We start from the raw sequence: 21,777 nt of genomic DNA, 5'->3' as shown, positions 1-21,777 counted from the left end.
TTGCCATTTCCTTGTCCAGGGGATCTTCCCGACCCAGGGATCGAACCTGCAGCTCCTGCGTTTCCTCCACTCCAGGCAAATTCTTTACCATCTGAGCCACCAGGGAAGCCTGATTAGGTTATACTAGTTTTAGTATAACATAAAACTGGTGTAGGGGATACCACATGGACAGCATGTTGTATTCCAAGACTCTGGACTAGAGACTTGAAAACATTCTGCTTCAGAAACTCCGTACCAGAAGCCATAAAGTAGGTGGAGTTAGACTTCAGTCATCAGTCTTCTTTTTTGTTCTCCACCAGGAAGAAATTAAATTGTCAGCTTCGAAAACTATGTATGTACATGGCAGTGGAATCTTGGAAACACCAAAGTGTGAAATTGACATTTTACTGAATAAGTAGGCGATTGGGGCAAGGATAATAAGAATGGGGAGGAGCTAGTATTAAGAGTTGAACTCCTGGTAGGATGGGATGGGTTTAGGACAGAGCTCCATGGGGATCTAACTGGTGAGAACGGAATCCATTAATAATTTAATGATGGTAGGAGTGCCAGGTCTTGAAAGATGGGTAGAGAATGCATGACACAGAAAAAGTACATAGCATGTGACAAAAAAGGTACAAGTACTTAGGCTTCCACCATGGCTGGCATATTTGTCTGAGTCAGCTCGAAGAGACCAACTCTATTGAAGTTGCTTAGAATTATTTGTTTTCAGAAAATAAATAATTTACCGATAAAACAAGTCTGAGCTGGGGCATGTGTGAGTGTAGACCTGGGTCTGAGAAAGTGCCCAGAGTAGGGATGAGGCAGAAAGGTAGGCTGGTCCCTGCATTATGATCCCACCTCTGCCACTTAGCAGCTTTGGCACTTTGGCCTTGTCTGAGCCTTGTTTGCTCACTAGTTTGAAAAGAAAGAAAAAAGATGATTTAACCAGGTGGTCTTCCAGCTCTTTTCCTGCTGACAGGCCATCAGGGACTTTTTGTCCAGAGATTCTCAACCTGCCTGTAGCAATTACTTGTTTGGTCAGTCCTTGTTGAGGGGCTTGAATTACATAGAACAGTCTTAATTTGCAAATAATCAGACACCTAATTAGAATTAACTTTAGCAGAATGTGGGATGTGTTGGGGGGGGCGGTGCTATTGATACAAAGCTCACAGAATAGGAAGACGTTTTGTCACGATTCTGTTCCTTTGCTGCCTCTCTCTCAGAGTGAGTTTCATTTTCACCCTCTGCACAGTTTTGTGTTACCTGAGGAAGGGGCTCCATTCACATACTTTGGCATCATGAGGTCAGGAAATTCTTCTGTCTCTCCAGTACCCAGTTAGAAAAACCTTAGGGAAGGAGTCTCAGGTTGTCTTGAGCTGTGCCCATACTAGGAGTGGCTTCTGTAGTCACATGGAGGGGTTACTATAACCCAGGTTGGCTCAGATGGCTGCCTGTGGACCATACTGTAATGAGTGATGCAGAAACCAGCAAGAAAGATGACATTTGCCGTTAGGACCACTTGGATGGTATAGGAAGAAAAACAGTTCAACAAAAGCCTGGGGTGTGGCGGAGTTTTAAAAGCATCATCTTTGGGGAGTCATGCACTAGGCAGCAGCAGTCTTTGAACACTAAGTTCAAAGTGTTGTACGTATCCAATTTAAAAAACAGTGTATCCCTCAGTGAGATCGAGTTCTCACCACCCACTCCAGTGGTCATTATCTGCTCCCCCCACCAAAAAAAAAAAAAAAGCCAAACCAGAAAATAGTAAGTGTTGGCAAGGATGTAGAGAAATAGAAACACTTCTGCTTTTGCAGAATGCAAAATGGTATAGCTGTTGTGGTAAATAGTATGGTGGTTCCTATAAAAAAAAATAAACATAGGATTTACCATATGATCCAGCAGTTCCACTTCTAAGTATATATATGTAAAAGAAGTGAACTCAAGGATGGAAACACATGTTTGTTTGTACACTGATATTCATAGCAGCACTGTTCACAGTAGCCAAATGTGGAAGAAAGTAACCCAGATGTCCATGGACAGACGAATGGATAAACAAAATGTGGTATATACAGCCAATGGAAAACTAGTCCTCCTTAAAAGGGAAGGAAATTTTGATACATGCTGCAATATGGATAAACTCTGATGATATTCTGCTAAGTGAAATAAACCAGACATAAGGACAAATACTACATGACTCCACTTCTTGGAGATACCTGGAATAGTTGAGTTTAGAGACAGAAGATGGTTACCAGGCACTCGGGAAGGGTTAGTGGGGGGTTAGTGTTTGATGGGTACAGAGTTTTGTTTGATATGAAAAAGTTCTGGCAATGTTTAGTGGTAATAGGTGCATAAAAATGTGAATGTACTTAATGCCTCTAAATAATACACTTCAAAATGGTTAAAATGTTTAAATAAAAAAGTTTAAAAAATACAATGTACACCTGGCACGTTTAACTTTGTATCTATATTTTCATTGGAAAAAGGTATCTAATGGAATCAAAATTGTAGAGATTTTTATACTTATTATGTTTAGAAACCTGTAAATTAGCTCTTTAATTGTAGAGAATTTCTCATTATTCCTTTTCTCCTTTATTTGTATTTCTAGTCTACTTCTCCCACAGAATTTTATACTAAAGAAATGTTTTACATTTCAGTCTGCTGTTGATCACATGTTATACTTCTCTGCAACAAAAGCAGTACATAAATTGAAATTTTAAATTATTTCCTGTGACTGAAAGACTTATAAGTGTTTTGGATTGCTGTGGCCATTGATTGCTAGGACAATTGATTAAGACAATCTAAAGGTTAAAATTTTTGATAAGTAATTATTTATTGGAAATTCTTCTTAATGAGATAAATGAGGCATCTTTATAACTCATGTAATTTTGGATGACTCAGTTATTGCCAGAATGACTCAGGATTTCAACGCCAAATACATTCCTCTTTTCTGTTTTTATAGATCTGTGCCCTATTGAGTAAACTTGTTCACATAAATAAGTAGATGGGACATGAAGGCATTGTTAGAGCAGTGCCACTCAATTGTTTGAATTGTTTGAACTTGTATGCAAAAAATCAGTCATCTATTTTTAGTCATTTACTTGCCGACAGTTCCATTCATTCCTTCATATTTATTGAAAAGAAGGAATTGGAAACCCTCTAACTTGTGAAAAGATTTGTTGCTTGAGACATTGGTCATTGAATTTCTCAGTTTGGGGAAGGTATACCAAAAAATGCTTAATGGAGATTGTTGTCTCCAACAAATAACTATTGTTATTTTTTCACTTAGAGACCCTGTTTAACTCAGATTACCTAAAGGATTCAGAAGATTAAAATATTGTTAAATTTAAAATACAGCTTTACAAATACAGTATTTTAAAACAAAAAAAAATTTTTTTTGGCTGCAATGTGCAGCTTACAGAATCTTAATTCCTGAACCAGAGATTGAACCTAGGCCCTCAGCAGTGAACGCATGGAGTCCTAACCATTGGACTGCTAGGGAATTCCCTTAAAATGCTTTTTATTTTATCAACTTGCTTTAATTATGTTGTTATGTTTTGTCAAAACCTTGGGTCTATAGATTTTAACTTGTTCTGCTTATGGAAAATGTCAACTGTAAAATTTGATTTAATGAAGTTGCTTCTTGTCATCAAACCAATTACTTCATTCAGATTTGCTTTTTGTCAGAAAAAGTAACTTCATCCCCTTCCACCACTATTTTATTGTGAACATTTTCATGCATACGGAAAAGATGAATAAATTGTAAAGTGAGCACCCGTGACACTTATCACCTAGATCCTACAATGAACATTTTATCATATTTGCTTTATGACACGTCTGTTTATATATCCCCCTAATCATTTATCAAGTATTCTTACGTATCCCTCTAACCATTTATTGTAGCCCAGGTGGCAGTAGTGGTAAAGAGCCTGTTTGCCAGTGCAGGAGATGAAAGAGACACTGATTTGATCCTTGGGTTGGGAGGATCTCCTAGAGGAGGAAATGGCAAACTACTCCAGTATTTTTGCCTGGAGAAGCCCACGGATGAGGACCCTGGTTGGCTACAGTTCATGGGGTCGCAAAGAGTCAGACATGACTGATGACATGTGCACTCACACAACCATTTATCAGTCCATCTCCTTTTATGATGCATTTCAAAGTGAATTGGAGACATGGGTATAATTTACTTCTAATACTTGAGTATGCATCTTGACTCTAATGTTTGGTATTTGTTTAGAGGTTCTTGGAGGTAAAATTAATAAACAGTAAAATGCACAAGGATTGCAGAAGAATGTGTGTCATTAGGTGCATTCTGACAAATGTGTGGATGAAACTCCCCACAAAATGTACATTGCCATCACCTCAGAAAGTTTCCTCATCCCATTTCCCAGTTGGTGCCCACCTCTATCCCTTGGAGGCAGCCACCTTGTTTCACTGTTTATTAGCTTTGCTTCTTCTAGAATTTCAAAGAAGTGGAATCATATACGTAGGTACTTTTACATAAGGTTTATTTCACTCAGTGTAGTGAGATTCACCTCTCTTGTTGCATCTTGTTTTAGTTGCAGTTTCTTCTGACTCTTTGCGACCCCATTGACTGTAGCCCACCAGGCTCCTCTGTCCATGGGATTTTCCAGATGAGAATACTGGAGTGGGTTCCATCTCCTCCTTCAGGGCATCTTCCCAACGCATAGATTGAACCCGCATCTCCTGTATTGGCAGGTGGGTTCTTTACCACTGAACCACCTGGGAAGGCTGTTGCTGCATGCATCAGTAGTCTATTCCTTTTTATTGCTGAGAAATACTCTAGCATATATGTGTATCAGTTCAGTTCAGTCGCTCAGTCGTGTCCGACTCTTTGCGACCCCATGAATCATATTCTCCTGTTAGTGGTCACTTGAACTCTTTCCAGGTTTTGGTGATCATACATAAAGCTTCTGTCACCGTTCATGTGCAGGTCTCCTTGTAGACATACTCTTTCATTCTTTTTAGTTGAATACCTTGGAGTAGAATTGCTGGGTCACAGAATTGTATATGTCTAATCGTATAAAAAGTCAGCAGAGCTTTTCTAAAAGCGATTCAACCGTCATACAGTAATGTATGGAAGTTCTGATCGGCAACACCAAATGTTGGCAAACTGTGGAGCAGTCTTTTTTACTTTTAGCCATCTGGTGAATATGTAGTATCTCATTGTGGTTAAATTTGCATTTCTTTGACTAACAATGTTGAGCAGTTTTTCAAATGCTTATTGTCCAGTTGTATATATGTGTGTGAAATGCCTTTTGAGGATTCTGTGCTCTTTTTTTAAGTGTGCTTTTTAAAAAATTTCTTTCTTTAACTTTTGAGTTAAGATTTCTCATATACTCTAGATACTAGCCATTTGTTAGATATGGTTAAAGATATTTTCTACCGTTTTGTAATTTGCATAATTATTTTCTTAATTATGTCTTGATGAGCAGACATTTGGTAAGTCCTGTGTATCAAAACTTTCTCCGATCATTGCTTTCTATGTCCTCCGTAGGAAACCTTGCTCTGCATCCCCCCACCCAAGCTCACAAAGATAGGCTACGTTTCCTTAGAGAAGTTTTAAAAAGTTAAAACTTTCAGGTCTCTCTGATTCATACTAATGTTTACATGTGGTGTGAGTTGGAGGTCAAGGTTCATTCCCTACCCCCCAGCGATATTTGGTTGTTCAAGCACCATTTGTTTAAAAAGCCCTTCCCCCTGAATAACCTGAAGGCATGTATATTATTGGGGTTTCATTGAATACCTGGATCAATTTGGTAGGAATTAGCTTTTTAATAGTATTGAATTTTCCACTTTGTGAACATGGTGTATGCCATTTAAAAATTTAAACATTGTTAGTATTTATTTCCAGAAACATTATAGAAATCGTTTTGAAATAAATTGCAGAATTCATTTGAAGATTATTAGTGTGGTCAAGGCTGAAATAAGCCAATGATCATACTTTTGTGGTCGGAAGTACAAAGTAAACCTGGTGTCTCTCATACCTTAACCTGTCGTGTGACTTAAAGTGTAGCTGAAACTATAAGGAAGGTTTCCTTGAGCATCTATGCATCATGCATTCTCTTATCTTCTGAACTACTGTAATTAACGCTCAGGTTAACAGTACATTGTCTCTTGGAGTTGTGATTGACTCGAGTTTAGCCTTTACAGTTTGATGACAAGTGTAAGGAAAGGTTGGTGAGTAAGCTGCAGCCTGAGGACCAGCTTGATGTGCGAGGCAGCAGGACACTGGCCGGGCCACCTGCTGGGGAGAGTGAGCACTGTGAGGGGGGTGTTGAGTAAGAATGGGGTGGATTACCCAGAAGACAGAGACTAGGTAGGAAGACCACTTGAAACTCAGACTGCTCAAAGTGTGTGCAGCACGTGAGTAGTGCAGGCATCACTTAGGAGTAGGTTAAGAACACAGATTCCAGGGCCCAACCCCACCTACTGAGGCAGTCAGTGTTGTTGATTGCCGAGTCACCCCTATGCCCTTGAAAGTCTGAGAAGCACTGCTTTAGGGGAACATGCAGGCTTCCTGGCGTGAGTGGTCAAGGGCCCCAGTGCAACAGTGGTTGACATGATATTGACAGGTGTCTGACTTCTTGCATGGTGGCTCTTTCACTTCAGGTTACCAAAACGTATTTACAGAATCGTTTCTGTTTTCCTGATTTGGCAGAAGTGGCAGGGTTGGGGGATAGTCTTTCAAATGGTCTTTTTAGAAATGCATTCTTAGAAATGCCACTTTATGAGCTTTAAAAAAACTTTTAAGAACATAAAGCATTGATTTAAGTAGCCTCAGCTTACTGTAAAGTCAGTTATTCAGAAGAAATCTAGTGGGGACCAGTGACGCAGCATCCTTCTCTCCTGTTCCCAGGGACTGGATTTGGAGGAGAAGCTGAGATTTTGTAAAAGAGTTCAAGTATGATTGCTGTATAGACTGTAATAGTGTGCTTGTCAAAAGGCTAAAGAGGAAAAAGAAAGGAGAACACCACTTTTGTGATACTGTTTGTGCAATGACTAAAGGAAGATAAATCCATGAGTGGCTTGCTACCCTCACACATTAAGCTGTGTTTTTCTGTGTTCCCTTACCAACATCTATCAACAAACAACATTTTCACATAGTTATAGTCATGATGTAGATGCAGCTTTGTAGTCTGTTAAGTCATTTAACATACTTCTCTGCCCCCAACCCCTTTTCTTCCCTCCTTATCCATCGGCTTTTCTGCCCTCTTCCTCCCTTTCATTTCATATGTCCTTGACCACTTCCCTAGCTCTGATCTCTGGTTCATCCTGAGCCCTTTGCCACATTAATTATTGTTTAGCAGTGTAAAGAGACAGTTCACGACACTCTTGAGCATCAGTTTCATTTTCCTGCCTTAGTTCTTCCTGGCTTGGTTGGCCCAAACAAACCTTGCTTATCTTCTCTCCTGTTAACTCCTCTGAAGTAGATCCCCTTTCCCCTAGGATCAGCTAATGCAGCATCTGCTCTGCAAAGCCACCTTGTGTTTCTTGGGGGCCTCAGCTGACTACTTGCAAGCACCATGGACCTTTACACTATGGAACCTGCCTAATGGTTTCATAAATGGAGGCCTGAAGTGACTCTTCTCTCCTTGTTTCACCTCCTTAGTTGCTAGATGCTCAAGAATGATAGTTGTAGAGGACCATGAGCAATGTCATGCCAAGTCTTGTTGACAGAGGAGCCATCAGCGGACAGACAGGTTCTTAGACTGAGGATGGAAAAGATTAGAGGTGAGGCTGTACTCGTCTTGAGGGCTTTCCAGGTGGTTCAGTGGTAAAGAACCTGTCCGCCAATGCGAGGAGACCGAGGTTTGACCCCTCTGTCAGGAAGATCCCCTGGAGGAGGAAATGGGAACCCACCCCAGTGTTCTTGCCTGGAGAATTCCATGAACAGAGGAGCCTGGTGGGCTACAGTCCATGGGGTCGCAGAGAGTTAGATAAGACTGTGCATGCCTGCATGCATACAACTCTGAGCCCTAGAATCAGAGCCCTTGGGTCACCTCTGCATTTTGATCCTCTCAGCGGTCATTCTGTTCTAGACTGTGACAGACTTTGGACTTTGGGTCAGTTGGAGTTTTTCAGTTGCTAAGAAATTTGGGCAATTATTAAGAAGGTAACATTTTCAAAGGGAGATCATTTTAAAATTCTGAACCAAATCAAGAAACTTAATCAGAAATGTTGCATAGGTATTGATATGGAAACTTGGCAGGGTTCGGGTTGATATAGAAAGTGTTTAAGCTGAGAGTCTTTGTTCAAACAGATTGCCTTAGAAGTAGTCTCACCTCATCACGTGCTGGTTCCAAGCTTCTAGTATCTTCAGAGTGTCTGATGTGTGCTTGGCTAAAGATTATAAAGAATATCCTCCAATAAAAGGGGTCAAGTTCCTGCCCAGCATCAGATATGAGTTCGAGAAGCAAAGACAGGCTTTCCTCAGTAAAATCAGTGTTTCAATTTCAGCCCTTTCAGCTTACTGAGCATTTGCCCATGTTGACAGTTTACTTCTCAGACTTTCTGTCAATACAGAAGGGGTAGGGAGCAGAGTGGGTAAATTTGGAGAGCTAGGATCATTAGAAAAGAGGCTTTTGGGGTAAAATGTTTCTGAACACAAATGGCCACAGGTAAGACTGAATCATGCCTGCCAGTCCACCTAGGACAGTTTGAACTTGCTGCATTGGTAGGGTTATTAATATTTGCCCCCTTTCTCTCTCAGAAGTGCCTTGGTTTGGATGATAAATTATATGGTCACCTACTGAAACCAAAATACCAATACAATACTTTGCGCCAGACACTGTGCCAAACAGTGTGGTCCTCAACAAAACACCTGAGAGAGAGCTGCTTTTGCCACTTTACAGGTGAAAGATGCTCAGAAAGCTTTAGTAACTTGACTGAGATCACGCAGTGGCAGATCTTGTGAGTAAAGCAAGATCTATAAAACTTATAAATCCCACTTAATTTTTCCTAGCCTACCACACTAAAGGTTTAACAGGTGTGTCTTCTGTTAATCGGAGGAACTAGTGAAGGAATACTACAATGGTAGTGCAAGCCTTAATCTGAAAGAAACAGTGGGATGGAGAAGGTCTGGGTAAAGGTAAAGGTGATGCGTCAGTGGGAGTGCTGGTAGTAGAGGGAGAGGCATGCTCTACTTAGACCTCCAAGCTCCTGGATGGCTTGCAGCCATTTGTTCCTAAGTGACCTTTAATGGTCACATTTGAAAAGACCCTGATGCTGGGAAAGATTGAAGGCGGGAGAAGGGGACGATAGAGGATGAGATGGTTGGATGGCATCACCAACGCAATGGACATGAGTTTGAGTAAATTCTGGGAGTTGGTGGTGGACAGGGAGGCCTGGCGTGCTGCAGTCCATGGGGTCGAAAAGAGGGTAATTGTATAGACCAGTGCTACTCAAACTTTTAAGTGAATTAATGTCAACTGGGAATCTTATTAAGATGTAGATCAATTCCAATTCCAGAAGTCTTAGGTGGGGGGCTGAGAGGCTGTATAACATGATTCTGGTGATACTGATTTTGTTGGTCGGCCATGCTAGACTTTGGGTAGCAAGAGCATAGTTGGTATCTAGATTCTCTCTGCGTGCGGCATGGAGTCCCCGTGAACACAAAGGCCCTGATTTTGGCCGGGGATGGGAAAAATGATTGCTTCTAGATGTGGGTGTGCTCACAGTGTGGTGGAAGGGACCATACAGAGAGTTTGTAAGGGGGAATGGGTACTTATATTTGGATGTTTTTAAAGGAAGCATTATGTTTTTATAACTATTACATATGGGTTATTTTTAAAGTATGTACTAAGCTTGGGGGAAGGGTGGACAGAGAAGCTGGTGGGGGAGTGGTCTGGGGTGGGGGCAGCACCAGCATGGGTGGGTTCTTGCTCTGACTGTGCAGTGGTGAAGAGGTTTTGACAGACACAGGCTTGGAGCAGGCAGAGTATCTACAGCCAGACAGGAATAACATGGATGGATGACACAGCAGCAAAGCTCTTTAAAAAAAAAAAACCCTCCGAGGGGAGGAGTCCCTCCCACAGACTGGCCGTTCTCCCCTTCTCAGCTGTGCCTGAGCGCCTGTGGACAGAAGGGGACACTCTGGAGGCTCTGGCCAGCCGTTCCTGTGGCTAACAGCAGTAGCTCCCACTCTGCCCACCTTGTACCCTGTCCCGGGTGGTCCCAGGTGGGCATGCTTCCTGTGTCCGGTTCCTTCTCGCTGTAGCATGGCAGAGCGAGCAGGGTCCCTGGTCTCAGTGCAAGCAGCCTTCCTGCCATGTGGCCGGGACCCTCACTGTACCCTCCTTTCTAAGGACGAGGCCTTGTGACTGGAGGTCATGTTGGAAGAGACGGATGGATACAGGAGAGTACGTTGGCAGATAGGAAGTGGCAGAGGTCCCCGAGGTTCTGGGCAAAGCTGGACTTGGTGCTGGGGCTGTGACTGGTCATGGGAACAGGGCTGTGGTTCCAAGCAGCTCCCCTGCCTGGAGAGAGGGTCTGGGTAGCCAGAGGTGGGTAGCCAGAGGTACCAGGACCCCTCCCGTGGCCGTTGTGCTCTGGAGGAGCAGGGCCAGGGGCTGTGAGCTCCTAAACCTGGGTCTTCTGACAAGGCACATACTACCTCCAAGATCGCTTCTGCTGTTTGGGTCTGATCAGACTCTGTGAGGGGAGTGTTTCCTCGCCTGTGCCTGCAGTTGCAGGAGGGGGAGCTGGTCCTGCTATGAGATTGATGCCCACCCTTTTGGAGTGAGGGAACTTGGGAACAGGGAGTAAGTATCCTAGTCAGGGGGCTTCCCTGGTGGCTCAGATGGTAAAGAATTTGCCTGCAATGCGGGAGACCTGGGTTCAATCCCTGGGTTGGGAAGATCCCCTGGAGGAGGGCATGGCAACCCACTCCAGAATTCTTGCCTGGGAAATCCCCATGGACAGAGGAGCCTGGCAGGCTACAGTCCATGGGGTCCCAAAGAGTCGGACAGGACTGAGCGACTGAGCACGTCCTTGTCAGGACAGGTCTTACTCTGGCATTTGGGTGGCCCAGTGACTCCCCCGCCCCCTGCCGAAACTGACCCCTTTCTTGGTAGCCAGTTGCTGCTGACAAGCCTGGAGCACCAGGTGTCGTTCCCCAGGGTTCGAGCGAGCTGTGTTTTCTGAAGCCTGTCCCACCCCTGGCAGTAAACACTGCTGTGTCAGGGTAGGGCTCAGGGGCCACTTGGAGCACACAGATTTTTGCTAGCAGAATTGTGAAGCTTTGCATCGGGCTGCAAAACCAGGGCTTGAGCAAGCAGCTGGAGAGAGTCCAGGACTAGAGTGTTTTTGGGTTTGGGGGCGGAGAGCAGAGGGAGGGGAGGGAGGGGCAGGAGGGCAGAGCTGGCCGAGCAGGCAGCCTGCTGCTTTGGCTCCGCTGTCAGCAGAGAGGACTTCAGTCGTGCCTCGGGCCGCTTGGCCACCATTGCTGGAGACCGGAGGGCGCTGCCTCGCAGCCGGACTTACCAGCACCGCACCCGGACTGTTCCCAGTGGCTGTTGTGCCGTCTCTTCCCTGGGAGGCAAGTCCCCTCCCTGCCGTCCCCTGCTCCTCCCCGCTCTCTGAGGGGTGATGCCGCTCTCCATTGCACGGCTCAGCCGGCTGATGTCACTGGCAGCGGGGAGCATCAGCAGCCTGATCACATGCTGGCCCAGTCTGTAATGCAGACGGGATAGGGGTGTGTGTGTGTGGGGAGGGGGCTGTATGGCAGCCGCTCCTGCTTTAACACCCCCAAAAGTGCAGAGGCAGCGGCTGCAGCATCCGGCCAGCTTGGATGTCTAGTCTTCGAGCCTGAGGAAACTATTCTTAATATTATTTATTGTTGATAATCCTGGGGAAGCAGCCCTTAACTCTGGGCTTCTGCTGTTTTCCTGTCCAAAGCAGACTTCCAGGACTCAGAAGAAACAGTCACAAGCAGGATGCTTTTCCCCACCTCTGCGCAAGATTCTTCCCGTGGCCTCCCAGATGCAAATGACTTGTGCCTTGGCCTGCAGTCCCTGAGCCTCACAGGCTGGGACCGACCCTGGAGCACCCAGGACTCAGACTCCTCAGCCCAGAGCAGCACACACTCGGGTGAGTGCCGGAAGATGAGCCAGCGGGGGGAGGGGGCGCATGGGGTGTGGAGCAAAGATATCCACAGCAACAGTTGTTCTCTTCCCCTTTGCATCCCCCACCGCCCCCCCATACAACATGGAGCTGTTTTGCAAAAGATGGAAATGCTGGCTGTGAGTGTGGTAGGACAGATGGTGGCTCGTAAAGGCAGGCACCGCTTCCGCACTTACCCTGATAAATTCCCTGGAGTTGTTAGTCTGTACCTGAAGTGGCCCTGAGAAGGGTCCCCAAGGTGATAGCCTTATGCAGAAAAGATCCAGCGAAACCCCTAGTGCCCAGGCCTGCCTTGGAGATGATGAAGCAAAACACTTTTAGGCGGGGGAGGGGACTTTAGGGGCTGATGACTGGATGTCCAGATTCTATTTCCCAGTGGCTTTTAAAACTAGGGAGCTCTGTGTAAAGGATGGGTGGTCCCCAAATCATGGCGAGGTTAGAATTTTAGCCATAAGTGAGGCTGGGTAATCCTAGGGTATTGGAATTGGCTTCACATGAGGCTGAGAGCATTGATCCTGGAAAAGGGGGTAGGCATGGTGAGCCGGGTGGAGTAACTCTCGGCTATGGAGGCCTTTTTTCTTTCTTTTTTTCTTTGTGTTAAGGGTGACCAAGTGGATGAAGGGGGAGCCATTCCCCTTAGGGTCCCTTGTCATCCTGGAAGGATTCGATGGGGACAGATTGAAGGGGCTTCTTGGCAGCCCCTCTAACTGCTTCTGCTCAGACCTTCCTACTGCCCATTAATTTCCCTCTCATGGTTCAAGGGGGTGGGTTGGCCAGACGCAAATCCTGGAGCATTCAGGAAGAAATGTGAACTTAAGAAATAACTGTAACTATACATAAAAATCTTAAGTATTTTGCTTTATGTGCATTACACCTTAATAAGGAGCATCTTGGCAGCAGATACTTTAAATGATGGAAAGCGAAGGTCGGGGCAGCCATTTACCATTGGTGCTGACAGTGGGATTCACGGAGCCCGCTGTCCCCACCAGCCACCCCCGCTCCAGAACCGGGCGGCAAGGTTCCTCTGGCCTCCACCCTGTTTGGCGCAGGTCTTTTTTTAGAATGCTTTGCAGAGCCTAGGACTGTTGTGTCTGTTGGCATTTCAGTGCCCAGTTGTTTTGGTAAATCCCTTTTGATTGGGGAAGTGGGGGGGTAGAGGCTGTTTTTTTTTTTTTTTTTTCTCTCTCAGGTGAGGAAGAGCTTTACCTTAAGTAACTACCTCTGGGTTAAGGTAGAATTTCTTGAACTACTAGTGTTTAGCTGATTCAGGATTTTCTCTGGGCTGGGAAGTATGGTGTCACTGTTTCGTGTCCCATGCCTGGATATCTCGGCTTTGAGGCCATGGTAGTTTGTTTCACATTGGTACCCTGAAGCCGGCCGGGGGGTGAGGGGGGCATGTGAATCTGACCTTGTCTCCACCCTCACTGCTGACTCTGAGCAGAAGACTGAAGAGCCCCCTGCACAGGAGCTGACCAGTGTCTGACCAGGGCACCGTCCTTCCCTGGTCTCACGTTGGGTGTGGCCCTTCCTTGGCTCTGGCTTCTCTTAGCTACAGGGGCCCTTCTGGAATGCATTATAGCACGTAGAAATGCAGGAGAGGCCAACTTGGGGCTTGGAGAGGTTGGCCTGAAAGTCATTCTGAAATCAGGCTGGAAAAAAAAAAAAAAGCTTGTGTCCAGCCACAATTTCCTCGGCTTCCCCAGCAACCCACCTGAAAGGCCTGTGCTCGTAGCTCTTTGTCTCTACAGTGGAGATGGATTTACTTCCCCAAATCTCAAGCACTTTACTTATAAATATTATGTGATTTTCTGCATCAGAGAGATCCTATACTCTGTGGCCCTAGCATCCGTGGGGTAACCCAGAAGGTTATCCCAGTGGTACGATTTAAATGGCCCTGGGCAGGGTTAGTGTGGGTATGCCTTCCTTTCCGAGGGCTGAGGACACACCCCCCCATCCCTGATCCCCATGTTATCCTTGGACTTGGGAGCTGAGGTGATGGCCATCTCTCTTCTTTGCCTGAGTCCTGGGCCTTCTTGGAAAGCCCACAGAGGGTACTGCCTCCTGGAGTGGGACGCAGCCCTCCCACCAGCCAGCTGCACCCTTGCCAGCGATGCGGGAACATGCAGCCCACATTCCAGTGCCTACACTGCCTTCCCATCTGAAGAGCAGCCAGCTCGGTTTCTCCAGGGAGGGAGGAGGCGTTTCAGCAGCTCTGGACAGTCGAGGAGTCGTCCTTGCAGACAGCCTGGTACCTTGCTGTTTCTGTGAGGAGCACGTGGTGCAGGCTTCTTCCTTGGGCTCTGCTGGGTGATATATTGCCCCATGTGGCTGTTGGCTCACATCTGACCATTTTCTACAACTCTCAGGTTCTGAGCAGTGTGTAGGGGGCAAGGTTGGAGGTAGCAGGGCTCTTGCGGGAGAAATCTTGGCTAAATTCATTCAACATATACTGAGCATTGGCTGTGTGCCAGGCACTGTGTTAGGCACTGAAGGTACACCAGTGATAAAATTGTCTCCCTTAAAAATGCCCTTGACTATTGAGGGGAAATAGATGGGACTGTATACCGCATACAGCATACAGCTGCTCTGCCCAGGGGCTCCATTTTCTCCCCTAAGGAATTTTTTGGCATTGAGGCAACATTTCATTGGATTCTCCCATGGAGACCTGTCTCCAGGGGCTGGAGTCCTTCTGCCTTGTGGGTTTCATTGGCCTGGGGGACCTGCAGGAAGACCCTGGGGTGGAATCTGTTTTTGAGCATTGTGCCTGCAAGGCCAGCATTGGTTGGGGTGTGGTGCTCTTTGAGGCACCGCCCTTCCAGACTGTGCCTACCCTTGAGGCCTCAACTCAGGCTGGGAAGGAAGCCTTCCTGCCCATGAGGGCAAGATGAACGTTACAGGTGACCCCAGTGACATGTCCTACTTGCAGTGTCTTAAGTCCTGTAATGGAACAGGAGGGCTGTTAAGGCCCTGATCCTTAATGTCCTGGGATGAGAGAGAGTGACTAATCACCATTTAGCGACTGTTTCCTATGTGAAGTGTGTCACATGGCTTGAATGCTTTCACAGTCCTGTAAAGTGCGTACTATTATTGTCCCCATCTGAAAGATGAGGAAGAAACGCTCACAGAGCTTGTGGAATGCCAGGAGCGACACAGCTACCAGAATTTGAACCTGGGTTTCTTTGACCCCAAGCCTCCTGGGCTTTCTCTCCCACCTGGCTCCTGTGGGCAGAGCCCAAACTCTTGAGCAAGAACACTCACAATGGGTTGTCTGTGTGTACAACTCCAGGGCTGCTTGGCCATGAGGTCTCCTTTGCAGAGGTCCCCAGGGCCAGGGCACGAGGCAGATGGTTCTGACTCCCTCTTCACCCTGTGTCTCAGCCCGTCAGCTGTGCACCTGATGTGTTTGTCTCCCTGCCTTCCCCCAGTGACTCTTTTGCACGCAGCATTACTCAGCAGGAAGTGGGGTGACTGAGAACCTACTTCAGGGGACCTGGAAATAAGGGCTCCTAACGAATGCCTTGTGCAGAAGCCCAGTGGGCTGACCAGATGCTCAGTCTGAGGGTGCCAAAGGACATGTCCTGTTCCCGCCCACTTTCCTTAGAAGTCCTTGAGGTTAACCTGTTCACCCTCCTTGGTTTCTGTCCCGGCTGCTCACTAGTGAATAGCATGTTCCCTTTGCTAGAGAACTTGCAGGCTCCCTGCTGTCTGCAGGCCAATTGAGCCTGGGGTGAGAGCGGCATCTTCAGCAATTTGTTCCTGCTGCTGCTCTGCTTCCAAATAACGTTTCTGAGGCAACAATCAAAACAGGGTTGGGTTCTTCCCTGTGGAACATGGCCTTCTGGGCCCAGCCAAGTTCTCCTCACGTCTACCTTGGCTGTCCAGTTCTTCACCGCTCTGTTCCCAGTATGTAGCACAGTGCCTGGTCCTGGTGTTTCAGCAGGTATTTATTGAATGAATGATAAGTGCTGAGTTAATTCTCTAAGTTTGAACTGCAGAGTTCAGACAAGGTCTCTCTTCTGCCTCCTACTTGTGTTGATCATCATCCTGACGGACAGATGGTTCCAAACGATCGGTATCTCTGAGCCCCCATAGCTTTTAGGGCATGATGGTGCCCTTACAGAAGGTTTCTGTCATACTCCGGGCAATGAATTCTGCTGTGGAGTCAGGTAGTTTACTGAGGAGTAACTTTCAGTGCAGAGCGGAGGGGCCCCGAGCAGCACTGTGACAACAGGACACCTCCCTGCGGAGGGGACTTGAGGAGCTTGGGTGCAGGGGCCAGGTACTGCTATCCTTCCCTGGGGCTCGAGCAGGCCATTTCTTCAGGGGATGAAACTTGTCCAGTGACTCAGACTGGGGAGAAAGGCTGTGTTGGGTACCACCTTGAACCTGTGGGATCCAGAATTGGTGGAAGGAGTTCAGACTCACAAGAGCACTGCCTGAGCTGGGGTGTGATGTGGAGTTGCAGGCTTAGGGTCACAGGAAAAGAGCATTCTGTTAGCTTTCTGTTATGTCTGCAATGCATGCTGCTCTCTCCACCTTCCTCCTGTGCATTCAAGTAGATTTTGAGCAGGCAGCCTAGAACCAAGGGTTGGTATAGGGAAGAAGGTTCCAGGTATGCAGCCTTGTGTCTCAGACTAGGGAATCTTCCCAGGTGGGTTGGTGAAAGAAAGAATCTTCCTGCCAATGCAGGAGACAAGGGTTGCATTCCTGGGTCGGGAAGATCCCCTGGAGGAGGAAATGGCAACCCACTCTAGTATTCTTGCCTGGGAAATCCCATGGACAGAGGAGCCTGGCAGGGTATAGTCCATGGGGTCACAAAGAGTCAGACAGGACTGAACGACTAAATAACATCATCATCATCTCAGGCTAGACATAATGGCTCCTGGTCTGGGTGTCTCTCAGGACTTCTCCCATCAGACAGGTGGCACACAGCTGTGATGGGCTCTTCCGAGCTGAGCTCAGGCTCGGTGTCTGACAGTGTGGACCCCTGATGCCTGGCTGCCGCTGCAGTCAGACTCTGGTGCTTTTGTGCTCTCAGGGAAGGCTTCCGAAAACTAGCCGTGACTCAGCTGTAAAACCCACAGGAGCAGGCGCAGAAGGGTGAAAGTGGAGAAAGTTAACAATCAGTCTAAAGACACTGCTGCTGCTTTGGTCTCCTGTACCCTCTGAGGCAGTGCTAATGAGCTGGAGCCCCCTGCCAGGCCCTCTCCTCCCTGCGAGTTCACTGAGAGCCGTCCATAGCTGCTGCGGACTCCTTCCCGTGTGCGGGGGGCTCCAGCAGAGCACATGGTTCTCCTTAGTCACATTTGCAAAATGAGGATCCACCATCCGCTTGGCCACCAGGGCTGGGGACACCTGGTAAACCTCAAGACTTCGTGTTCCCTGAGTTGTAGAGGTCAGGATAGGAACAGAGCAAAGAGATCAGGGCCTTGGCCTTGGTCAGAGCAAAGAAGTCAGAGTCACTGCAAGGTGCCTATAGGGCACTCCCTACACGACCCTTAATCCATCTAGGTTAACATTCAACATTTGACCTTGATGAAGCGCTCTGCCCTGTGATGGGGAGTGGAGGTTGAGATCAGTCACTGGCCTATAGCATAAGGGACCTGTCACGTCCACTAGATTTTAGGTTGTATGGCTTGAAGAGAGTGTGCCTTTCCAGTGGGTACACTTTATACTTAAAGTTAGGAAGACAGGCTGGCTCCTTCCATCTCGATTCCTGGCTGGTGGGAACCAGCGCTGCTCACTGAGCATCCTTGTAGAGGAGAGATGTGGTCTCATGGGCCGAGGTGAGGTGCCACCTCCCCGAGAAGCCCAGTGTCTCTGCTGCTCTCCTCCTTTGATCTGTAGATGCTCAGAGAACTGTCTGGCCAGGTCCTTTGTGAGATTGGGCTAAAGACAACAGTCAGGCCACCATAGAGCGTCAGAAACTTGTCTCCTTCTGTGGGTGGAAGGAAATATCAAACCCCCTGGAAAATCCTTGCCTCTTGATAATAGGTTTTCTTGTCTTCCTCATATCTTCTAGTGAAACTCCTCTCTTCTTGGCCCCTTCCAGTTGAGTATTTGCAGGAAACTGATGTGAGGAGGTGCTGACGGGACTGGGTGTGTTAATTCTGGTACACGCTGATCTTACATGTTTGTCCGATGGCACTGCCCCCTCCCCTGTTTGCCTGTGTGGCTGGTGTAATGTTCAGTGGGGGCTCTTCCGTGATTCTTGTTTCTCAGTGTAGAAGTGTTTTTTTCAGAGGCTGTGAGGATCCCGGGGAGAGTGACCCTCTTCAACCTGTATCTGTATGTCTTTAATTCTCTTTGGAGAAAGTATTTGAAACTAGTGGAAGGAATATTGTCACAAATTTGATATGTCAAGTAACTATTCTTCTCTCAACCACTGTTTTGGTGATGGGCAGGGTCAGGATGAACTAAGTAAGGTTTTTTCCTCTAATTCTGAATTGTATCTAAGGCAGCACTGTGTCCTTAAATTGAGTAACCTTGATAGGAAAGGGCATAGCCTCAGTGAGCACACTGCTCCTGGGGATACAGTACTGCCTTTCTTGCATTGCTGTTCAGCAAGCATTGATCACCTGCTTTCTGCCAGGTGTTGACTAATTACTACTGGAATGAATGGTAAAGATGGGCCTTTGGTGTGCTTGGTAGAGAAGGCAGAACTCTGTACCCATGTGTGCCTGCAAATATTTATACAAGTGTTTTTGACCCTTTAAAAAGCTAGTTCAAAAGAAGATTTCTCTTATAGGCAGAGGCTCCAAAGGTTCAGTTGCCATTTTTCCCCCTTGGGATTCTAGTCCCAGTTAGTGGTGCTTGGTTTCCCTTTTCTGGTCAGATCAGTTGCCTTGAAAAAGATGAAGAAAGTCAAATGAGAATTGATTAGTTTTCCTTTCTGTCATTAAAAAATTTTGTTTGGAAATTTTAAATTTACAGAAAGTCACAAGTATAAAAATTATACAAAAGTATTTTATTCAGATTCTCCTGTTGTTGACATTTACCTCATTTGCTTTATCATTTGCAATTCTCTCTCTTTATATATCTCTTTATATAATTTGTTTCTGTACCATGAGGACTAGAGATGTTCTAAAATACATTGACATACAACAAAAGTTATGAACGTCAGTCAGCTTAAAGTTGATAAGCGTACTCGGATGAAACTCATGCTCTCGCTGTTCACATTGCAGTCTTGCCCGGTGACCCAGTGGTGTCCACACAGCATTTTTCTCTTCCTTGTCTCTTAGCAGTTGTCTGCCTGAAGCATTAGGCCCAGGCTCTCTTTGTATTTGCTCCGTATGAGGGTGTGAGCTTACAGAGTTCTCGTCTTGAATGTTTTTCACAATGTTGAGCTTGTTCCTGGCTGTCAAATTTCCTGAAACTGTTATCACAATCCATGCCAATCTCTTTAAAATTCTTTGTTTGTTCCTGGTTAGACCTCTCTCCCTCTTTCATCTCCCCCGTAACGTGGGTGGCAGGCTAAGGGGGTGTCTGAGAGATCAAGCTCCCTGGGTCGTGTCGTGGGTAGCCACCTTGGTTTCTTTTTTCCTCCTGGGTGTCAGTCGCTGTTGTGCTGTAAAAGCTGTATTTGAATAACCCAAAGTTTTTTTAAGTCAAGCAAAGACTTACTTAGGAAAGGTTTAGGGGTGTGGTAAAGGGGAACTTATTAGAAGCTTGAAGTAGCAAGCCTCGGATTTTTCTAGATTAGCGCTTCTCAGACTTTAATGTGTACACAAATCTCCTGGGGATCGTGTTAAAATGCAGGTTCTGATTCCATAGGTCTGGAGTGGGGGCCAGGATACATTTTTAATGAGTTCCTACAGCAGCAAGGTCCTAGAGAAATTTTAAGACTTAGATGATTTAGATCCCAAGGTACTGACCTCTGGAATCCAAAGATAGCTTATCTGTAGTTGATGGTCTTAAAGGAATTTGCACAAAAGAGAAATGTCAAGACCAGAAGATGTAAAGTCCGGAGTATTAAAAAAAAAAAAAAAAAAGTAGTGAATGGTGTGTTGCAGAGGATAAAGCAAAGAATCAGAAAGGACTGGGTCCCACTCTGTCACTCACTACCTGACAGACTCACTATAAACACTTGACCTTTGAGCCTTGGTTTCCTTTTGTTAAGATGGGTAATAATACCCAGTTCTTAGGATTCAGCGTAAGAGTATTTATCTAAAGTGGTTCTGACTGGGTATCTGGAATATCCTAGATGTACAGTGAGTGGAAGCTGCTGTTAGTGAGTGGTTGGAGCTTCCTTGAACCTGGTCCAGATTGTCGAGCAGATGATTTGACCATGAACTCTGAGCCCTTAAGAAAGTGGAGTTCATTAGTGGCCATCATCGGTGGTCATGCCATTTTCTTCTTAGACAGGCTTATTATCCAATTGGAGTGTTACAGACATAATCTCTAGCTTTGACATAGGAATTTGATAAAGCCTCAAATATCTTTGTGAGCATGTCAAAAATATTTGTAAGCTAGTTGAGGTGGATGGGTTTGTGATTATTAGATGCATGAATAACAGTCGTGAACACAGATTAACATGAATGAGAAATGTGGTCTACACTGGCACGGACATTGCTTTCAAACACACCTTTTTAAAACGTTAGGTGAAGACGGTCACCGTAGTCCACATTTGTCATCCTCGGTGCCCCCAGACACAAGTCATTTGGGCCTGACATCTCCTTAAGGATTTTTCTGCATCCTGCTTCATGCCGTTTTTCCCTCGACAACTCTTGGAGCGCTCTGCGGTGCCACCCTTTTCTGGGATCAACAAACTGCCCTTTATCTTGTTTGTCCCTGGTGGGTGGATGGATGGTTTTTCCCTTCAGGGTGATGTTTTCTTGGGTGGAGGCTTCTGCCCCAAGCCTCGTCTCCCTCACAGTCATTCTTTCTGTTCTTCTTCCCAGTTCCCCAGTCCTTTACCTTCTGAGGAGTTCAGTGTCTATGTTACGTTTTAACCCCAGGCCTGCTTGTCCCTGTGTGTCCGTTTAAGGATGCCATCCAGCAGTGTAGCCTCCACACACCCCACCTCAGCCACCGGTGATCACACGGGCTGGCGGCACCACCCTTGGGACTCAGTCTTCTCGGTCCCCTGACCCTGTCTCTCCCGTCTGCCCCTCGCTCCTCTGGTAGCTGACAGCACGTGGCCGCTGCTGCTTCTCCATTTGCCTCCAGTGTCGTTCACCTGTGACACGTGGCCGTATCTTCCATCCTCTGTGGCTGGTCCATCAGCCCACCGATGGACGCGTTTCCTTCTCCACATTCTCTTTGGAAAGACCCCACAGCCCCGTGTCTCCGCAGGCTCCTGCCACTGCCTGTGCGAGCCGCCCATGTCTGACTTGACCTTCGGCCTCAGCCAGGTGCTGGCTGCCGGCCCCGTCTTCCCATGGTCCCTGGTCAGCCCCCTTGGCTTGTCCCCACAGGAGCTGCCACGCGTCTCCACCCTCCCTCAGGAGAAAGTCTAAACGCCCTAACCTGGCTTTCAAAGCTCTCTAAGATTTGATTGTTACCTCTTCATTCACCACCATAAACTTGTTTCTGTAAAATGTGAAGAAAGATGAGGCCCCTCAGGGCAATGGTACCACTTTGAAGACCAACACACGTGATCTGTATTCTCAGAGAACTGTCAGTTTTCACAGTGCTTTTTGTTTGTTTGTTTTTTGC

The 21,777-nt window shown here is 46.5% G+C and overlaps 2 protein-coding genes across 12 annotated transcripts in view; both read left to right on the top strand.

Annotated features, from left to right (window-relative positions):
* Window positions 1-21,777, top strand: part of RPS17 (ribosomal protein S17) — a 122,761-nt gene that overhangs the window by 78,685 nt on the left and 22,299 nt on the right. The window lies entirely within an intron of this gene.
* CPEB1 (cytoplasmic polyadenylation element binding protein 1) overlaps window positions 1-21,777 on the top strand; it is a 109,996-nt gene that overhangs the window by 72,914 nt on the left and 15,305 nt on the right. For 6 of the 11 annotated variants that reach the window (XM_070775190.1, XM_070775189.1, XM_070775188.1 and 3 more), the window contains one exon: window positions 11,896-12,087. The exons of 1 other annotated variant lie outside the window; for it this stretch is intronic. In XM_070775190.1, the coding sequence (XP_070631291.1) occupies window positions 11,896-12,087 (192 nt within the window). Of the gene's footprint in view, window positions 1-11,369; window positions 11,537-11,895; window positions 12,088-21,777 lie in introns of those variants that run through there. 4 more of the 11 variants (XM_070775184.1, XM_070775187.1, XM_070775193.1 and 1 more) reach the window with 2 other exon arrangements.

Source organism: Bos indicus, chromosome 21 (assembly GCF_029378745.1).
Source record: "Bos indicus isolate NIAB-ARS_2022 breed Sahiwal x Tharparkar chromosome 21, NIAB-ARS_B.indTharparkar_mat_pri_1.0, whole genome shotgun sequence".
In the NCBI taxonomy this organism is placed as follows: domain Eukaryota; kingdom Metazoa; phylum Chordata; class Mammalia; order Artiodactyla; family Bovidae; genus Bos; species Bos indicus.
The sequence above is the reverse complement of the archived record's forward strand: the minus strand, read 5'-3'. Positions and strand labels throughout refer to the sequence as shown.